General features: G+C 39.1%; 1 protein-coding gene across 1 annotated transcript in view; it reads left to right on the plus strand.

Annotated features, from left to right (window-relative positions):
- LRCH1 (leucine-rich repeats and calponin homology (CH) domain containing 1) overlaps positions 1-19223 on the plus strand; it is a 133727-nt gene that overhangs the window by 17263 nt on the left and 97241 nt on the right. Inside the window, exon 2 of the mRNA XM_010854641.1 lies at positions 8288-8432. Coding sequence (XP_010852943.1) covers positions 8288-8432 — 145 coding nt within the window. The remainder of the gene's footprint in view (positions 1-8287; positions 8433-19223) is intronic.

A 19223-nucleotide genomic window follows, 5' to 3' on the forward strand; every position in this document is an offset into this window, starting at 1 on the left:
GGTTTTGACCATTACATTTAGAATTTTTGAATTTAAAATACTGAAATTTTAAAATGTGTATGTATATTTTACTCTTTGTTATTTTTTTTCTTGTTGTTGTTAGAAGCACACTTTCTTATGACTGCTTTTCTTTGTAGAATCTGTTTGTTGCTTCTAAAACACAGTGGTGCTAAACAGGCAATAATATCATTTGTTAGAATTATGTTGAAGAGTAAACAGCCTCTGAGTGAGCCTTTTAGAGATTAAGTAAAATGATTATACTTTGGGACAGGAACCCCTTCCCCCACCAATTCTATCTATGGTGGTCTTTTACAATTTTATTTCCTAATTTTTTTGGCAATGCTTTGGATAGGAGAGGTACCATAAAGAAATCAATTTTTGCTATCAACATTTCAACAATGCATTTGTTCTGTAAAAGGCCATGCATGCGTGTTAAGCCATTTCAGTCTTGTCTGACTCTTTGCGACCCCATGGACTATAGCCCACCAGGCTCCTCTGTCCATGGGGATTCTCCAGGCAAAAACACTGGAGTGGGTTGCCATGGCCTCCTCCAGGGGATCTTCCCCACCCAGGGATCAAACCTGCATCTCTTAGGTCTTCTGCATTGGCAGGTGGGTTCTTTACCACTAGCACCATTTGGGAAACCCTCATATGTAATTACCTCTTCAGTATTTTGTGGGCTTAAGTAGGTATCTACTGTTAATAAATTCACCAGACCAAGAGTCTGGATCTGTCATATTTTTTTTGGCATTTACCAAAACTAGCTTCTATTTCTTATTTCCTTCTTCTGCTTGGGACGGGTAACGTTCAAACTAACTTACAGATTTTTTGCTCATAATGCACCATTGTTTTTGTCTATTGTTTCATCTCTGATTTAGTGTTATGAAGCCTTTGTACATATGGTGTACTTCTTGTGCTTGTTGCCTAGATTTTAAACTCCTTCCCAGCCCAGGCCTTTTTTTTCTTGCTAGAAATACTGTATTCGAAACCCAGCATTAGCTAACATAATGACAGAGACTATTCTTAGAGTCCCTCCTCTGTGTGGATGCTGCTGTAAGGATTTGTGTGTATCATCTCATGTAGTCCTTCCAGTAACTCAGCGAAGCCAGTACTAGTACTATCCTCATGTTACAAGTGAAGAAGCTGAGGCATAGAGAAATTAAGTAATCATTTCCAAGTGCACACACCAAGTAGTGGAATCAGGGTTTGAGCTCAAGCTGTCTGACCGAAGAATCCCCTTTCCTACTACCTTCCTTCAATGAATATTCATTAAACTCTTACTGTATACCAGTGAACAATGCAAAGATCCCAGCCTTCACAGAACTTACATTCTGGTTGAGGAAGAGAGAAAATGAACAACCAAAATACATGAATAAATGGTATGCTATATTAACAGGCTATCCAAGCACTAAGACAGAAAAGAAAATGTAGAACAGAGGAAGGGGCGGTAAGACAGACAGGTTGACATTTTAAGTAGATAATCAGGGAAAACTTCATGGTTCATACAGAGGAACTGTTTAACAAGTCTCTAGTGTTTGACAAGATGATTTTTTTTTTTTTTTATTGATCTCTTAGAGATGTAGCCTGAGATCTTGACTGACTCATTCAAAACTTTCATGAATCTGTTTATTAGTTCTGCCTGTTTAACCCTGGAAGTGACATGTGGTTTTATCTCCAGAGTCAAGGATGAGGCAGCCCATGGGCTCTGCTTCACTGCCTGGAGCAAGTCTCTTACTCCGGAGTACTCCCAAATGTGCAGGTGTCTGGGGAGCTGGCTGTGGGTGCTGAATCGTGGGGCCGGGTGGGGTGTCTGTCCTGGAGTGGGGAAAGAGGGGTGATTAGACCCCTGGGACATTGTGCAGTGGTTCTTTAGAGAAGGATATCGCTGAGATTCTTCTGGAGAGACCCCTGCCTGCCTAGGGGAGAATGGATACAGATTGTCCAGACAGTGCAAGTGGCCCCAGACCATCCTTCCATCCAAGGATTGTCTCTGAACTATGGACCCAGCAAGGGACCGAGCAAGAGGGCAAAGGTGGCCTGGCCCAGAGGGTCCCGTCAGTATTAGGAAGACAGTGGGGCCTGTATGCTTGTCTGTGGGTCAGGGGTTTAGATTTATGTGTGAAGGACACACACTTCACCCAGTTACTGAGGCATCATGGAAGGTGCTAATACGCTAAAATTAAACTTCCATTCCCTGTTCCTGTGCTCCAGTTTGTCAGTCGTGCCCGACTCTTTGTGACCCCCATGGATTGTAACCCGCCAGGCTCCTCTGCCCATGGAATTTTCCAGGCAAGAATTCTGGAGTGGGTTACCCTTTCCCTTCTCCAGGGGATCTTCTCAACCCAGGGATCAAACTCGTGTCTCTCGCGTCTCCTGCATTGGCAAGGCAGGTTCTTTACCACTAGCGCCACCTGGGAAGCCGTGATCACATATTTACTCTCAGCTTAAAAGATGGATCATTCAGTTTTTCTGGAACTGGGCATGATTGGACTCCAACAGGCCTTTCCTTTAGACCAGAAAGCACGGATGTTGCAAATGAGGTTCCCAGCTGTCCTGGTCTGTCAGCCTTCTGCTTGTGGCTGTGGTGGCTGATAACTCAGGATGTTGTTGTTGGAGGGGTGCGGCTGGTGGGGGGGGTCATCCAGCCCCTCCCAAGGCACCACTTTCCTTTTTTATACAAAAACAACACCGTGCCTCCGAGGGTGCTGACTGCACACCAGATTCCATTGACTGTTTTCCTACGCTCCTCTGCTTATTTTTATTCATTTGGCTACTTTATTTTAGGGCTTCGCAGAGCTTGTTTTGGCCCGAGCGAAATGTATTGTTTTATTTCTGGCTGCCCTGCTCTCATGTGAACGCTTCAATTAAGAAGCGGACGCGGGGAGGACGTGGTTCTGGGGTTCCGGTTTGCTGCCCGGCCATTTGCCCAGAGCTGCAGTCGACCCCGCTCCCCAGGGCAGGCTGAGGCCCCTGGGCAGGTTTCCAGCAAGAACGGACTGAATCCGGCTCGGGATGGGCAACCAGGCCCTGATGACACAGGCTCATCTCACTGGAGAAGATATTAGGACCTGGTCAAAGATCACTTACTTCTAGTCCAGAGCTTTGACATCATTTCATGCCTCCTCACCAGGTATCAGAAATGGATTTTTTTTTTTTTAAAGAAAAAAAAAATGGATCTGTTTTTATTATTTTTTAAATTAGAGATACTCCACAAGAACAACTGACCTTCCCTAGCTGCAGTCCTACGAGGCTGAATCAGTGATGTTTGAAAACACGGCTTTGGTGTCCTGCCTGCTGGTTTAGTTCTTGCCTCTGCCACTTACTAGCTCTGTGTCCTGAGGCAAATTGCATAACCTCTCTGGGCCTCAGTATCCACACATACTGGGAGTGATCATTGCACCTGCTTTCTTAGGTTATGGTGAAGATTCAACAAGAAAAAAAAACCTAATTTTCTATGATCATAGCCAACTGATCATGATATGTAAAACTCCATTGCAGATTGGATTTTTGTCGCTCCAATCATATCTGGAACTAGTTGAGCTGGAATTTAGACTAAGAATCTAATCAAACTGAATTGGTGCGGTTTTCTTTCCCAAGACTGTTGTCTAAATCAGACTCTTCCCAGACCCAACCACTTGCCTCTAGGAGAGCGCCACCTGTTGGTGGGTCTTGGTTTAGATAGGAAGCTGAGAGGGTGGATCACCTGTGTTTGCCTTGGGATTACTGTTGTTCAGTGGTTCAGTCGTGTCTGACTCTTTGCGACCCCATGGATTGCAGCACACCAAGCTTCCCTGTCCTTCACCATCTCCTGGAGCTTGCTCAAACTCGTGTCTGTCAAGTCAGTGATGCCATCCAACCATCTCTTCCTCCGTCGTCCCCTTCTGCCTTCAGTCTTTCCCAGAGTCAGGGTCTTTTCTAATGAGTTGGCTCTTTGCATCAGGTCGCCAAAGTATTGGAGCTTCAGCTTCAGCATCAGTCCTTCCAGTGAATATTCAGGATTGATTTCCTTTAGGATGGACTGTTTGATCTCCTTGCAGTCCAAGGGACTCTCAAGAGTGTTCTCCAGCTCCACAGTTCAAAAGCATTAGTTCTTCGGTGCTCAGCTTTCTTTATGGTTCAGCTCTCACATCCATACGTGACTACTGGAAAAACTATAGCTTTGAGTAGACGGACTTTTGTTGGCCAAGTAATGTCTCTGCTTTTTATTATGCTGTCTAGGTTTTTCATAGCTTTTCTTCCAAGGAGCAAGCATCTTTTAATGTAATGGCTGCAGTCACCATCTGCAGTGATTTTGGAGCCCAAGAAAATAAAGTTTGAAAATAAAGGGATAGTGGGGATCAACTAGCCATCCAGGGATGCCCAAATCACACCCTGATACTTCTGGCCATGGACCCCAGGCTTCAGGATTTTTAAAAGCCTTCTTTCTAAGTGATCCCAGTATACTAACGCAGTTGAGATATACTAGGAAGATATTTTATTTAGGAAAAGATTTCTTAAGTGGCTTCATTCATAGCTCCATGTATTTATAACAGAATTAGAGCAGCACACAAGAAAAATAAACACAAATTCTTCATCCCTGTTTATCTCGAGTTTAAGAACTGACATATTTCTATCATTCAGAACTTACTGGACTTTTCACAGCTCCTGATTCATTTGCCCAAACTGGTTTGGGTTGTATTTCAAAATAAAGATACAAATTGCATTCTTAACACTTGCCTATTATCTGTGAACTCTTATTCTTCCCGTCTGTCTGTAAATATTACTACAACTGCCTGGCTCCTGCTTTGTTTCTGTCTGCCTCCGGCAAGGATCTGCCCTCTAAGAGTCCCAGTTAGAGACACTCACTTCTGTGTGGGCACCCTGAACTGTCTGCTCATGACTTTAATTACAGCTAAATCCTGGATTTCTTTCTCTTCTTCCTTCTTGTGTGTTTTGTTTTTGTTTGTTTTTGGTTCTTTTGTTTTTAAAGACGGTTCAGACCATATTTTATTTCTTTGTTTTCAGCTGACAGGAAAATTTTTGAACCAATTTGTATGACATTTTTCCCCATTGTTTATAATCAGATTATCCACTCTGGATTATCAAAGTCAAAATGTCTTAATCCAGACTGACTTTCCCAGCCATTCTGGGCATCTTTCCCATGGTGAGTTAGTGGATGCCCAAGGGTACAAAATAATGTCTGCAGGAGCCTCAGTAAATCATAGGAAAGCAAACCTGTTCCTTTTTTTTTTTTTTGTACCCTCTTTCTTCCAATAAGAAAGCTAGTTGAGACTCATTGGAAAAGACTCTGATGCTGGGAGGGATTGGGGGCAGGAGGAGAAGGGGACGACAGAGGATGAGATGGCTGGATGGCATCACTGACTCAATGGTCGTGAGTCTGAGTGAATTCTGGGAGTTGGCGATGGACAGGGAGGCCTGGCGTGCTGCGATTCATGGGGTCGCAAAGAGTCGGACACGACTGAGCGACTGAACTGAACTGAACTGAGATGATATTCAGATCCAAGTAGGAAAAAATAAGTGATGTATTTGAAAACTCATTCTAAACCCTTCAGTGAAACAGAGTGCTTATATAAGATTAGGATAATTGGCAGTTTAAGCCAGTTTCTACTCACCAAGTTTCCTGTAACCACTTCCAGAATTTAGTCCATCAGGTGCCATTGTTTAGAGCACTTTCTTTTTTGAACGTAATGTTTCTAACTTTCTTGTCCTCTGGGTTTTTACACAGAACATGTTGTTGACTTGATTTTTATTGTATTTTGGACAAATGAAAATGCAGTGAAGATTTAATCGCCATATCTTCCTAATAATCTAGCTGTGGGATACATGATCTGGCCATTGCTCCAAGGAGAAAGGGTGGGGAACTTGGTCAGCCTTGGAGTTAGACAAACTTAGCTGTGAATATGGTTACTGATTTCTGTGGCTTTGGGCAAGTCACAGAAGCTTTCTGAGCCTAGTTTACTCATCTGTAGGTTGGTGGTGCTCCTTGCGTTGGTTTAAATGAGTTACTAGACGCAAAGCTCCAGATACGGTGTCTGGCTCAGTGGGAGTGCTCAAAGGGATGATAACAAATACCCACCTGGATTTTACCTCTTTATTTCTATCTTTTTTTTTTTTTTTTAAAGCCCAATTGGAACCTTTTACCTTATAGTTGAGGGTTTGCCTCCTTTTACCTATCAAATTATAAACTTAAAAAAAAAGTAGTCCTCTGTGTTTTTCTTTTCTGCAGAAACCATGTACTTAGTAAATTTTGATGAATCCGTCAATAATTTATCATTTGGATAGTGAATCTAAACAAATAGGAAAGGAAAACTTGTGATTTTTCTGTATTTCAGTTTTGTTTTAAATTAACCTAGGCAACTGTTTCTCTATAGGGATTGAAAGAGTCTAAGCTCCATGTAGGTTTTGTTATTTCTTCCCTTTTAACACAGAAACTGGAACCCAAACCCAGGATGATAAGGGCGTGTCACATAGGTAAATTCTCACTAACTCTGGACACGGAGGTCTGTTCATTTGGTCTGTTCATTGTAGTCTGGGCATTCATGTGCCCACTGTTAACGCCTTATACCTTTATTTATAATCAATAATACTCTCAAAAGAAAGAACTGGAAAAATCCAGAGTAGCTCAGTTAAAGGATTTAGGGTGATCCTGTAGGCCAGATCCTGGACAGCTAATAGTTTTGCATGTGACTTTCCTATTGAAATTCTCAGAGACCTTAAAAGATGTTTATTATAATGTGACTCATAGGAGAAGGGAAAGAAAGAAGTTAAGAGGAGAGGTGATCATATACTATTTAATGTGTCACTCTTTATTTGATGACATGTTTAGATAATTTAGAAAATACTGATGTTTCTAGAATGAATCCTACTTGAGCCTAATATGTTAATCTTTTTAGGTAAGTGTTTAATTCTGTTGACTCTTTTTAAATTTAGATTCACACATGTATTTAGAAAGGAGATTCATCTGTAGTTTTCTTGTTGTGTACTTTTTTGTTAGATGATTATATCAGTATCATCTGTTACTATTTAAATAAGAATTTGAAAACTTTCTTTCCTATCACATGGTTTGAAATGGTTTAAATATGATCAGAATTGTCCCTTAAAATTTTCCCAGAATTCTTCCTCTAAAGACATCTAACCTGCTTTTGTTTATTTATGTGTTTATCTATTGGAAGGTCAGTTGGGGAGGTAGGTTTTTGATTTGTGTTTCATTAGTATACACAACATATAGTGTGATTCCTTAAGTAAATCTGAAATATTATTTACTGAACATCTTCAGTTCTTACCGATTAAGTCCTGCCTAACTAAGGGCGAGGTGATTTGTTACTGTTGAGTTACTGTTTCAAGAGTGGCAGTTCTTGTTTGTATTCAGTGTTTTATGGCATTTTACAGTCATGTATACCATTCCTAGATTTGGACATTAAGGACTATTCCACATTTTTATTGTTGAGATGGTGATGCTGTCAATTGTATGTTTATATTACTGTGTAGACTGTTATTACTCTTTATTTTAGATGTTCTTTATTTATTCATTTGTTTATTTGGCTCCGTGGAGTCTTAGTTCAGCATGTGAACTCTCAGTTGTGGCATGTGGGAGCTCGTTCCCTGACCAGGGGTGGAACCTGGGCCCCCTGCATGGGGAGCACAGAGTCTTAGCTAGTGGGCCACCAGAGAAGTCCCCACTGGTACTGTCTTTGGTACACTTGGCCAAGGGAGCCAGTTTTACCACAGATCATGCAGCAGACACGGTATCCATCCTTAACAGACAACAGAGTTGTCTAGTACATTGTAGGTACTTAGTAATTCTGGTGAATGAAATACTTGTTTAGTATCTACTGTGTGTTTGGAAAAGGTATAAAAGACATTTTCAGAGACAATATGTTATGAATGCAAAATTGAATTAAATAGTTTAAATATTAAGGCAAATGTGTATTCAGATATATTAAAGGATTCGATTTACATACTCATCTGGGGGAGAAACCATTTTCAGATGGAGAAAAAAGTAAATATTGATTCAGTTACCCTGTACCTGGCCTGAATTTACAAACTGATATAGAGAGCTAAAACTGTTTCAGTAGTATTTTTGTTCTTCTATATGAATTGGGCTATAATGCTAGGAAATGGGAATCACAACTCTGTAGTAAGAGTGGTACAAAAAATAATGTTGATCTAAATTTAGATTATAATATTTATTTTAAACTGTGTTAAAGAAAAGGTATTGATAGTTGATAAGATTGTATTGGATTATGTTGAAGATATATTGACAAAATATTCTTTCCTTTTCTCTTAGATTTATCTAAAAACAGACTGGTTGAAGTTCCAATGGAGTTGTGCCATTTTGTATCACTGGAAATTCTTAATCTGTATCATAATTGTATCAGAGTCATTCCGGAGGCCATCATTAATCTACAGATGCTGACTTACTTAAATTTAAGGTAGGTTTAAAAAAGAAAAAAGATCACTTGCATTTCTGTCAGTTTTTTTCTCTCTGATCTTTTCTGATCACCCTTTGAAATAAATCACATGAAGATTATTGAAGAAATATCTTTTATAATACATTTATAGTGCCATTATTATTGTTTTTGGTGCTCGACTTCTCAATGTCAATAGGGCAAGATGTTTGGCTTCTTAAGATAATTGATACAGCATCATTTATACTTTTTGTTTGATACTTGGAAGGTTGTTGGTCTGTTTTCTTCGGATATTGAGGTAGATTTTGGAGGAGGAAGGCTGAAGGAAGTGAGAAAGGATTGATGGTTGAGGCAGATTAGGACCTTCCTGGTTTTGGAGATTATTGGAAACATTGGATTTGCTACCCACAGTTGACTGAACCTGTTCACCTTAGGTCACTAGAGAAAGCTGAGGAGGAACACTGAGCCACTCTAGCAAGATATGACTTTGCTGTCTTTAGCCCATTAAATTAGGTCAGTGTTTGCTGAGTTTGGGTCAGTGGTCTGTTCTGACTCTCTGATTAACCACAACACAGTGTAACCTATTAATGTACTGAGTAGCCCTGAAATTAAGAAAACTAAAAGTTTTAAGGCCTAGCTTTTAGACTTTCACTGCTGTGACTGTCAGCTTTTCTGGCCTGATTTTGACTCCTTGATACTTAAATCCTGGCTCACATCTGGGATATCAGGCAAGAGGGGGAGCTGTTCTATCAAGTCTGTCTCTACTATTAAAACAAAGTTGCAGAGTTCAAGCCTGAGCAGCCATCACTCTTGTCAGTTGCATTATCTTACTCTGCAAAGGATAGCGCCTGACTAGCAGGGTTTGTGCTGTGAAACAAATATGCAGCCTTCAAAGTGCAAGATTCCCAGTAAACCAGGTATAGTATTAATTTATGATAGAGAATAATGTCATTTATATTTTAGGGTTTTTATTTGTTTGGTTTGGTTTACCACTGATGGTTAGAAATCTTCTGCAGCTTTCTTTGTTGTCAAAAATGGGCTTCCTTTGCATTTCATTAGGACTGTATATCTTTTCCCTTGGGAGTGAAAAATAAATCCTAGCCATGTTTTTAAGTGGCCTTTATTTCATTTTTGGTAAATAAGATGTAAACTATTATTATTATTACTACTAGAAGCTCAACAGAGCCAACTTTCATTTTTTCCAGGTTTCTAGTTCATTTGAGTTTTCTTGTGTAAGAACCATTCATACCATTTCTGCTGCAGCAGAGTATTAATTACCTGGAATTGCCTGATGGAGCCAGCATAGTGATGTCTATAGACATGGCTTATTATCTCCCTAAAACATCTGTCTTCTAGTCCCAGCCCACATAGGGGAAATAACCCAAGAGCATATGTCGTTGGTCTGTTTATTTTGCTGACCTACTCCTGATACTTTCACCTCCAGCAGCCTGCTTTCAACAATTAAATAGATTTAACTTTGCATTGTTGTACAGTATTAAATATATATATATATACACTGAGAAACCTTGGGGTAACAGATGACGTATTTCTTCTGGCATGATATAAACTATAAAATTCTACAAATACTAGGGAATCTAATCTCAGCATTTATATTTTGCTTTAAAAGCAGTAATAAAATTGTTTTTGATAGGATGATTTTTATGTTGAGGCTAGTTGAAGGTAGAATAATGTTACTGTTCTCAGATGGTAGAAAGACTGTATTGGAATATGAATCTCAGGAGTCTTTCAATTAAGAACAGAGAGAATTTATTGGAACTGTTAATGGTTGAAGTTGTGTTTGGCATATTGTAAACAAAGTTTTGTGACGTATTTCTAGGTAAAAGAAAGAAAAGAAATAAAGGGGTCATTAAGCACCCAACTTTTTAAACTTTGTTTTCTTCTGATAATGGTTTCATTTCTCACTGGATTTAATTTCTCTATTTTTGGTCCCATTTATATGGTGGTGGTTTAGTCACTAAGTCGTGTCCAACTCTTACAACCCCATAGACTGTAGCCCACAAGGCTCCTCTGTCCATGGGATTCTCCAGGCAAGAATACTGGAGTGGGTTGCCATTTCCTTCTCCAGGGGATCTTTCCAACCCAGGAATCATTTATATAGGTCGTTTTTATTTTGTTTTGGTTTTCTTTGCTCACATTTCCTACTTTAATATTACCATCTTTTAGGACATTTTCTCTAGTGTTGAATCATAGCTCTTCAAAGGAATTGATAAATAAATGGATGAAAGTAAGAAAAAATATATCTCTTACTTTTCAGAGATACTCTTAATATGTCAAGGTATATGAAAAATGTATGTGTCTCATCTAAAATGGTGCTATATGTACATATGTGATTATCTTTGGTGACTTCTATCACATTTACTTTAAGAATGTCACCTAAAATAGCAACACAGGGCAATTTTTAAAGTGAGCAGGAGATGGTCATCTTTTCTATTCATTTATAAGCCCTCTAACTCCTGTTTGATTATTAGATTTTTGAAATGAAAATTCTAGGAATAAGACCTTTGTACTGAGTTTTTCTTTGTGGGAGAGATTTGAGGTAGAATGTTAAATTTGTCTAAATGGTTTATTTGTAGCTTCTGAAATGGTGGGTGACTGTCACATCTGTTTATCTATAAATGTGTAATACAATAATATCTAGAAGATGCCAGTGGCATCTAGTTAAATTGTAAGTCTTCTAAGAGATGTTGAGTAATGACATCCCATGATAATAGTGTTGTTTGTGTGAGTTCTCCCTGTCTTCAGGCTACCATCTCCACTCCCAGCCACCACCACTCCGACTCTGAAGGCAGCTGGTAACCAGAAGGAATGTAGAATGTTGTGTTTGTCTGTGATCATGACAGATGTCCCCTTCACAACAACCAGGGTTGGGCACTGTGGCCTTTTCGTGTCTTTCTCATGAAAACTTAAGTCAACAAAATAAAATGAATGGGTGTGGTGAAGAGGCATGGTAGGATTCTATTGACTCCTGGCCTTCAGAGAGAAGCTGCCAATCCACATATTAGGAAAAGAGGCAAGATGCTCAGGATGCTGCACAAAGTACTGCTTTGTAGGACAGCTGCTGATCCCCTTTCAATCCAGGCTTTTGTGTGTGTGTGTGTGATAGTTACAAATTGAACATTATGCCAATGAGAAAAGCTCTTTTTTTAATAGGCCATCTATCTAATTGATTATTTTTTAGTTGAAGTATAGTTGATGTACAGTATTCGATGTTACAAGTGTACAACATAGTCACAATTTTTAAATGTTACGCTCCATTTATAGTTATTATAAAATATTGGCTATATTCCCTGTGTGGTAAAATATATCCTCATGGCTTTTTTATTTTCTAAACCTTGTTTATTTGGCTGTGCTGGGTCTTGGTTGCGGCATACGGGATCTTTGTTGCCATGTGCGGGTTCTTAGGCACGTGAGGTATAGTTCCCTGACTAGGGATTGAACCCAGGCCCCCTGCATTGGGAGCTTGGAGTCTCAACCTCTGGACCACTGAGAAAGTCATGCTTATTTATTTTATACATAATACTGGGTTGGCCAAGAAGTTTGTTTGGGTTTTCCTGCAAGATGGTACAGAAGAACCTGAACGGACTTTTTGGCCACCCCAATAGTTGGTAGCTCTCAATCTCCCAGGCCCGTAACGCCCCTCCCCATGCCCTCTTCCACTGGCAACCACTAGTTTGTTTTCCGTATCTGTGAATCAGTTTCTTTTTCATTATGTTCCCTAGTTTTAGATTCCACATACAAGTGGTATCATACAGCATCTGAAAAGATATATTCTAGATAGAAGCATTTAATCTAAACTGTAGCTAATTTAGATGTGTTGGGGAAGTCAGTATACATTTCAGAAAATTAAGAAAATCCTTTAAATTACTTTTGAGTGCACACTGTAGACTGGGTCAGATATAGGACGGTCTGAAATAGCTTTAACGGATAGGCAAGTTCAGCTGACTATATCAATAAATACCCCAAATACTTTCTTTTCCATAGTACACTTAGGACTAGAAAGAAAGTGCTGCTCAAGAAAATAGCACAGAGAAGCTGCTTTTCAGATTCCACAGATTTCATGTTGCTGTGCATAACATTAGACATGGTCTCACTGTATTTTTAATTGTTTTCTTTTTTAAAATAAATCACATGGAGAAATTGCTGATTTTTGTGTGTTCTAAAACAAGAGACGTGTCCTGTGAAGCCACTTTGAATGTATGGGAACCATTCAAAATTGATGACGCCCTCTGGGATGCATTGCATATTCCAGCCGAGTGAACAGTCATAAATATTTGATGGTGTTGTGATGATGACAATAGAGGTGATGATGGTGGTGTGTCACTGCATCTGCAACTTCTTGGCTGGTAGGATCTCTCAGCGACATTATCTTTAAATGTCAAATGGCTGTTTGGTGCCAGCAACCCAATCCCATCTTAGACTAGAGATGGGTTTAATTAGTACATGGAAAGAAAACCTTTACTGTAAAACACAGTTAAAAACACTTCAGCGTTTCCTATTTTTTGCTCTCGCCGTAGAAATGTCCTGTTTGTGGAAAACATTACTTTATTGCTGTTTATGTAGTGTGCCTTTGAAGAAACTGGGCTTGTAATCTTTTCTTCTTGGTGTTTACAACAAAAGGTTATGTTGATTTAATGTACGTGCCACTGTGTCTTCTCCTGTTAGAAAGCGTCTTAATCCAAGAAATGTGGCCAAGAACAATACAAGTGATTAAACAAGACTTGTTCCTATATCGGAACAAACACTTTGAACCTGGTACACGGGAAGACCTCACAAAGTGTAAGACCTATTTTAAGCAGTTGGAGAGGTTGTTGTTGATGAGACTCATGAAGAAAATGTACCTTAGAAAGTTTTTAGAAGAACACAGAGCAGAAAAGCTTTTGGCAAGTGTCTGGGTGTTGTGAATGAAACTAAGAATAGGGAGCTTAGCTTCAACGTTTCATCTCAGAGATTTGGGGGAGCAGAAGCTGCCCCCAAAAGGCACATTCTTCACAGCATTTGATCATAGTGTTTCCAGAACTCTTGGTTAGTGGTTTTACTGTTCTGGGGTGAAACGTGCAGAGCCAGGAGCTGGTTTATTCATTAGAAGCCCCTTTCTCTGCCAGCATCTTAGGTATTGCCTGTAAAGAAGGGGGGCCGTCTCTTGAGCAGAATGTTATCACACCATACAAGGAATCTTTATTGGCTGCTTTTTCTGAAGCCTGGCATCCTTTTTGGCTGCTTAACAATGTGCAGAAAGAGCCAACTTCCTGATGGCTGTATATAACCTGTATCCCCACATTCCTTTGGGGGCTCATTTGGAGAATAATCTTTAATCCTCAGACTGTAGCTCTCTATTTGAAGGACTTGGGGGAAGCATCCTGCATCCTAGGTTTGCCTTAGAAAGCATAGATTTTATAATTTTTGTTATGAACAAAAACTAATTTCATTGTTTCTCAGAATCTTAATTTTATCCCTGAGAAACACAGCTTCTCCTTGCTTTGACCTTCCTGAAGAATCTCTCAATTATAGGATAGTATTTTTGTCTTTCTAGAAACAGAGAAAATGGGTGATGTCTTCTTAAACTGGAAAAAGGAGAGGAGTTTTGCTCATTCAAGCTTGTATCACTGTTTTATGAAGATCATAGGAGTTTTTCCTCATTCAGACTTGTATTGCTCTTTTACGAAAATCATATCTGGTTCAAAGGGGAAAGGAGAATATTTAGGTATGTGTATATATATATACATACATACATATACACACACACATATATATGTGTATACACACACACACACACACATATATGTGTGTATATATATATATATTTCAGAGAAGGCAATGGCACCCCACTCCAGTACTCTTGTTTGGAAAATCCCATGGACGGAGGAGCCTGGTAGGCTGCAGTCCATGGGGTCGCTAAGAGTCGGACACGACTGAGCGACTTCACTTTCAGTTTTCACTTTCATGCATTGGAGAAGGAAATGGCAGCCCGCTCCAGTGTTCTTGCCTGGAGAATCCCAGGGACGGGGGAGCCTGGTGGGCTGCCGTCTGTGGGGTCGCACAGAGTTGGACACGACTGAAGTGACTTAGCATAGCATATGTATGTATTTGGAACTTGCCTTTGGTAACTAGGTTGTGCTTTGTGAAATGACTGATCATCAGGAAGACACCAAAATACAATAAACCGTGTTAGAATTTGGAAGTATCATCTTAAAATTTGAAACTATTTTCCGTAGACTGCTGGAGTAGAAAGTGGTCGTCAGAGTTACCCATCGCAGGAGCAGCAACTTGGGGTTGAAGCCTTGCCTCTTCTAATGCGCTTACTGGGCATTTGTCTTTAAGGTGGAACCTTTAGGCAACAGCCCTTAAAAATTTTAGTTCATATTTATAAATTATTGTGCCGGGAAAGTTATTAGCATTGGTAGTTGAAGGGCTTTATTAAGTGTGAATATGTTCATAATAGGTATTTCTTATCAGACTCCATTCCTGTTAGTATAGCCTAAGCTTGGCAAGACTTCCATAAGGGATTTTTCCATTCTTCATATCACCTGATCACAGACGTGGTTTTAGATCAGTGTTTGTATGAAAAAAAAACCAGAGGAACACAAAAGGGGCATTATGGCTTATGACAGCTAGACTGCTGTCAGAATTTGTTGGGTTTGTTTTCAGTTCTGCTTCTGATCTTAATAAAACCTCTAAGATCTTTGTGCTGCAGATTTGCTTTCTGAAAATAGGATGAACACTCTCTCCCAATGCACTGTATAAATTTTCCTGTTTATGTTCATTCTCAACGTTTTTCCTGCAAGCCCCAAATGAACACGCTGCAAATTACATTTCTATTTCTCATCGGATGGACCAAAGCTCTTGGAAACATTGCCATTTCATCAACAACAAGCTTATAGTTCCTCCAAGAATGTTACAGTTTTCCAAGTCTTAAAAGAAGTGTCGTAGATGAAGAGAGGAAAAGGAAGAAAAACAGAACGTAAACATGTGAAAGGAGGTGTGGAAGTCTGGAAAAACTTTCACCATTGTCATCATCATCACCTCTACCTCATCAATTCTTAACAGCTAAATATGAGCTGTTACACTGTCATATTTGAGCCCTTCAACAGCTCTTTACTTGAGATGGGAAATAGGAAAGTGATGCATCCCTAAAACACATTATTTCGTAAATAAGAATCGTGGGAATTAGGGAAGCTTATTTCTGTGGCCTTTACTATTTGCTCAGCACTTTCCCCGTTGCCATCTTGTTTGATACTGTGCTCTGCTGCAGTCCATGCCCTTTGGACCATTTCAGAATCGTAAACATAGTTTATGAATTAAAACATAGAGAATTTTCCAGTAGGCCAACCTAAATATTTAAATAAGGGAATTAAAAATATTCATGCTACTATATCCATGCTTTAAAGTTTTTTAATGCCTATAAATTTGTGCCTTTCTTTTTCCCTTTATTATTTTCAGAAGTTTGTTTTTTGTGTATGTTTTAAAATTTCAATGACCAACTCTTTTGATATTTTCTTTTCCATGAATTTCTGATACTGTCATATTTCCTTTGGTCTACTTTCTAATAGCTTTAGTCTTTTAATTTATGGAGTTTCCAGTTATTGTTCTTTTCTTATAGGAGCATTTAAGGCCATGGGTTTCTCTGTTTTTAATGTTTTAGCACTAAAGTTTTGGTGATTCCCAGAAGTTTTGATATATAGTATTTAAAAAAATCACTCCTAAATCATTTCTGATTTCCCGTGTTTCATTTTTGACCCATGAGTTTTCTATAGAGCAGATTTTAATAGTTGGCTTTAAAATTGATTTTTAATTGCATTACATTTGGAGGATGTTTTGTTTGACATTGTTTCTTTAGGTTGGTTGGTATTTGCTCTATAGCCCACGCATAGTTAATTTTGTAAATATTCCACATGAACTTGGAAGGAATGTATGCTAAGTGCTATGGACTGGATTCTAGTAAACCCACTAAGTGTAACTTCCTGTTGCTTTTGCATCTCACTTATTTAGGGGTTTCCTCTTATAACGTGCATTCTTCAGTAGTGCATTCACTGAGAGGATATAAGTGCAGTCTTCTTCTGAAATGACTTTCTTTACTCATTTTTAAGATTCAACTATTTGTACAAAATTTTCATTTGTACTAATATAAAGTTTTAAGTTGACAGCTGTTTTCTATTGTGTTTCAAAGATATTAGATTTTCTGGCCTCTGTTTTACTATGTTTTAAGTTTGTAGAAAATCTTCTATATTTTTTCCTTTGATTTCTTCTCATATCTTTGTCTTTGGTGTTTCTGTACTTTATGCTATGATATGCGCAGAGATATTATTTTGATTTATCTGACTGTACACTTAATTTTGCTTCCTAAGTCTAAAGATTCATGTCTTTCATCAATTCTAAAAACAAAAAATAGTTATTACTTTTTTAAATACTGCACCTTCCTCTATTTCTCTGTTACTTCTATTTTTTTAGTGTACTCCCTGTTGGTTATATGTTAGACCTCTCATTCTCTCACATTTTTAGTCTCTTTGTTAGTTCTCATTTCTTTATATTTGGGTAATATTTTTTAAGCATGAATATGCCTTTAACATATCAAGAGTGAAAGTGCAGTAATACTGTGAAAGCAGGAAAAATGGTAGCACCATGAGGTTCCGTAATGGAAAAGAGTCTTAGTGATTGAGATGCATGGCATAAGAACTGTGCATTTTGACTCATTAGTGAAACCTGATGCACTCTCTTCTGCTTCCAGTGGTGTACTTTGTTGGTTGCCTAAAAACAAATCGATACAGTAAGCTCCCTAAGTGCAAAACTTCAAGTTACAAACTTTCAAGTGTATGAACTTGTGTTCCCATGTTCAGTCACGTAAATGGGTTGTGTGTCTGGGGTACATTGTCACGTGCGTGCATCCTCTACAGATGGTTGCAATTTTGTGTACTGTTCAGTATTGTATAGAGTATGGTAGTAGCATCTCCCGCCTCCTCCCCTCCTCTAGTTTGTAGCTCCTCCTTCCTGCTTACTCGATGCCAGCCCCCGTATGCCAGCTGTTGTACTGTACTCCTTTATTTTCAAGGTACTGTACTGTAAGATTAATAATGTTTTCTTTTTTGTGTTTGTTTTTTATGTATTATTTATGTGAAAGGTACTGCAAGCCTATTACAATGCAGTACCATATAGCCAATTGTGTTAGCTGGGTACCCAGGCTAACTTTATTGGTCTTAGGAACAAATTAGACTCAGGAATGCACTTTTGGAACAAAACTCATTCATTTGTGGAGGACTCTATGGTACTGAATTTCTTTGAGTTTTTTTTTTTTTTTTTAATTATAAAACTTGATGAGAACTAGTCTTGTTCCTTTTGGCTTTATATTGAAGTTTGTGACAATTTGACTTCCTAATCTTCAATCTTGTCTTTGTTGAACTCTGTCCTCCCCCCCCCTTTTTTTTAATCTTTTCGGCATCCTCCATACTTTCTTCCCTGAAATTAGGGCTTTAAGGAAGTAGGTTTTGACTGCAGTTTGGAGGTCTAGTGGCCAACCCAGGGTTTCACTTTGGTTCTCTTTGCGTTCTTACTTGCTTGCAGTAACAATTACAGTAACTGGACAAATAAAATTTTTGTTAAGAGTTGTTTTTGAGAAAAAGAGACACAGTATTGGTTTCCTCAGCTTCCCAATCCAGGTCTAAATGCATCACTTTGTGTTCAAAAGTAATAAAATGCATGCTATAGTGGCTAGAACATTGCAGAATATGGTGTTAAAAATATTATCCTATTTCTGAACAGAATGCTTGTGCTGTGAGAACTTAGGAAGGAGAAATGTTGATAAAATAATGTAGCCAAGAGTTTCAGCGTATGTAATAGTCTCAAATGACATTTTTTTCAGGGATGAGAAATAAAGTCAAGAATAAATATGTGTTCTGTAGTTCTTTATCTACAAAGAGTTGAGGGATTGGGTGCTTAGGGTTCAGGAGGACTCATTATGAAGAGGGCAGTTTATTCTGTAAGGCTTTGTATTTCGTCCTCTGTCATTTCTTGGAATACCTTTATACTCTCTGGAACAGATGGACTGTCAGAACAGATGCCATGAGATGATCCCTCTGAATTCAGTTCAGTTGCTCAGTCGTGTCCGACTCTTTGCTAGCCCATGAATCGTAGCATGCCAGGCCTCCCTGTCCATCACCAACTCCTGGAGTTCACCCAAACTCTTGTGCATCGAGTCAGTGATGCCATCCAGTCATCTCATCCTCTGTCGTCCCCTTCTTCTCCTGCCCCCAATCCCTCCCAGCATCAGAGTCATTTCCAATGAGTCAACTCTTCCCATGAGGTGGCCAAAGTATTGGAGTTTCAGCCTCAGCATCAGTCCTTCCAATGAGCACCCAGTACTGGTCTCCTTTAGGATGGACTGGTTGGATCTCCTTGCAGTCCAAGGGACTCTCAAGAGTCTTCTCCAACACCACAGTTCAAAAGCATCAATTCTTTGGCGCTCAGCCTTCTTCACAGTCCAACTCTCACATCCATACGTGACCACAGGAAAAACCATAGCCTTGACTAGATGAACCTTTGTTGGCAAAGTAATGTCTCTGCTTTTGAATATGCTATCTAGGTTGGTCATAACTTTCCTTCCAAGGAGTAAGCGTCTTTTCATTTCATGGCTGCAGTCACCATCTGCAGTGATTTTGGAGCTCAAAAAATAAAGTCTGACACTGTTTCCACTGTTTCCCCATCTATTTCCCATGAAGTGATGGGACCAGATGCCATGATCTTCGTTTTCTGAATGTTGAGCTTTAAGCCAACTTTTTCACTCTCCTCTTTCACTTTCATCAAGAG

This window comes from Bison bison, unplaced genomic scaffold (genome assembly GCF_000754665.1).
Source record: "Bison bison bison isolate TAMUID 2011002044 unplaced genomic scaffold, Bison_UMD1.0 scf7180017864345, whole genome shotgun sequence".
NCBI classification, from domain to species: domain Eukaryota; kingdom Metazoa; phylum Chordata; class Mammalia; order Artiodactyla; family Bovidae; genus Bison; species Bison bison.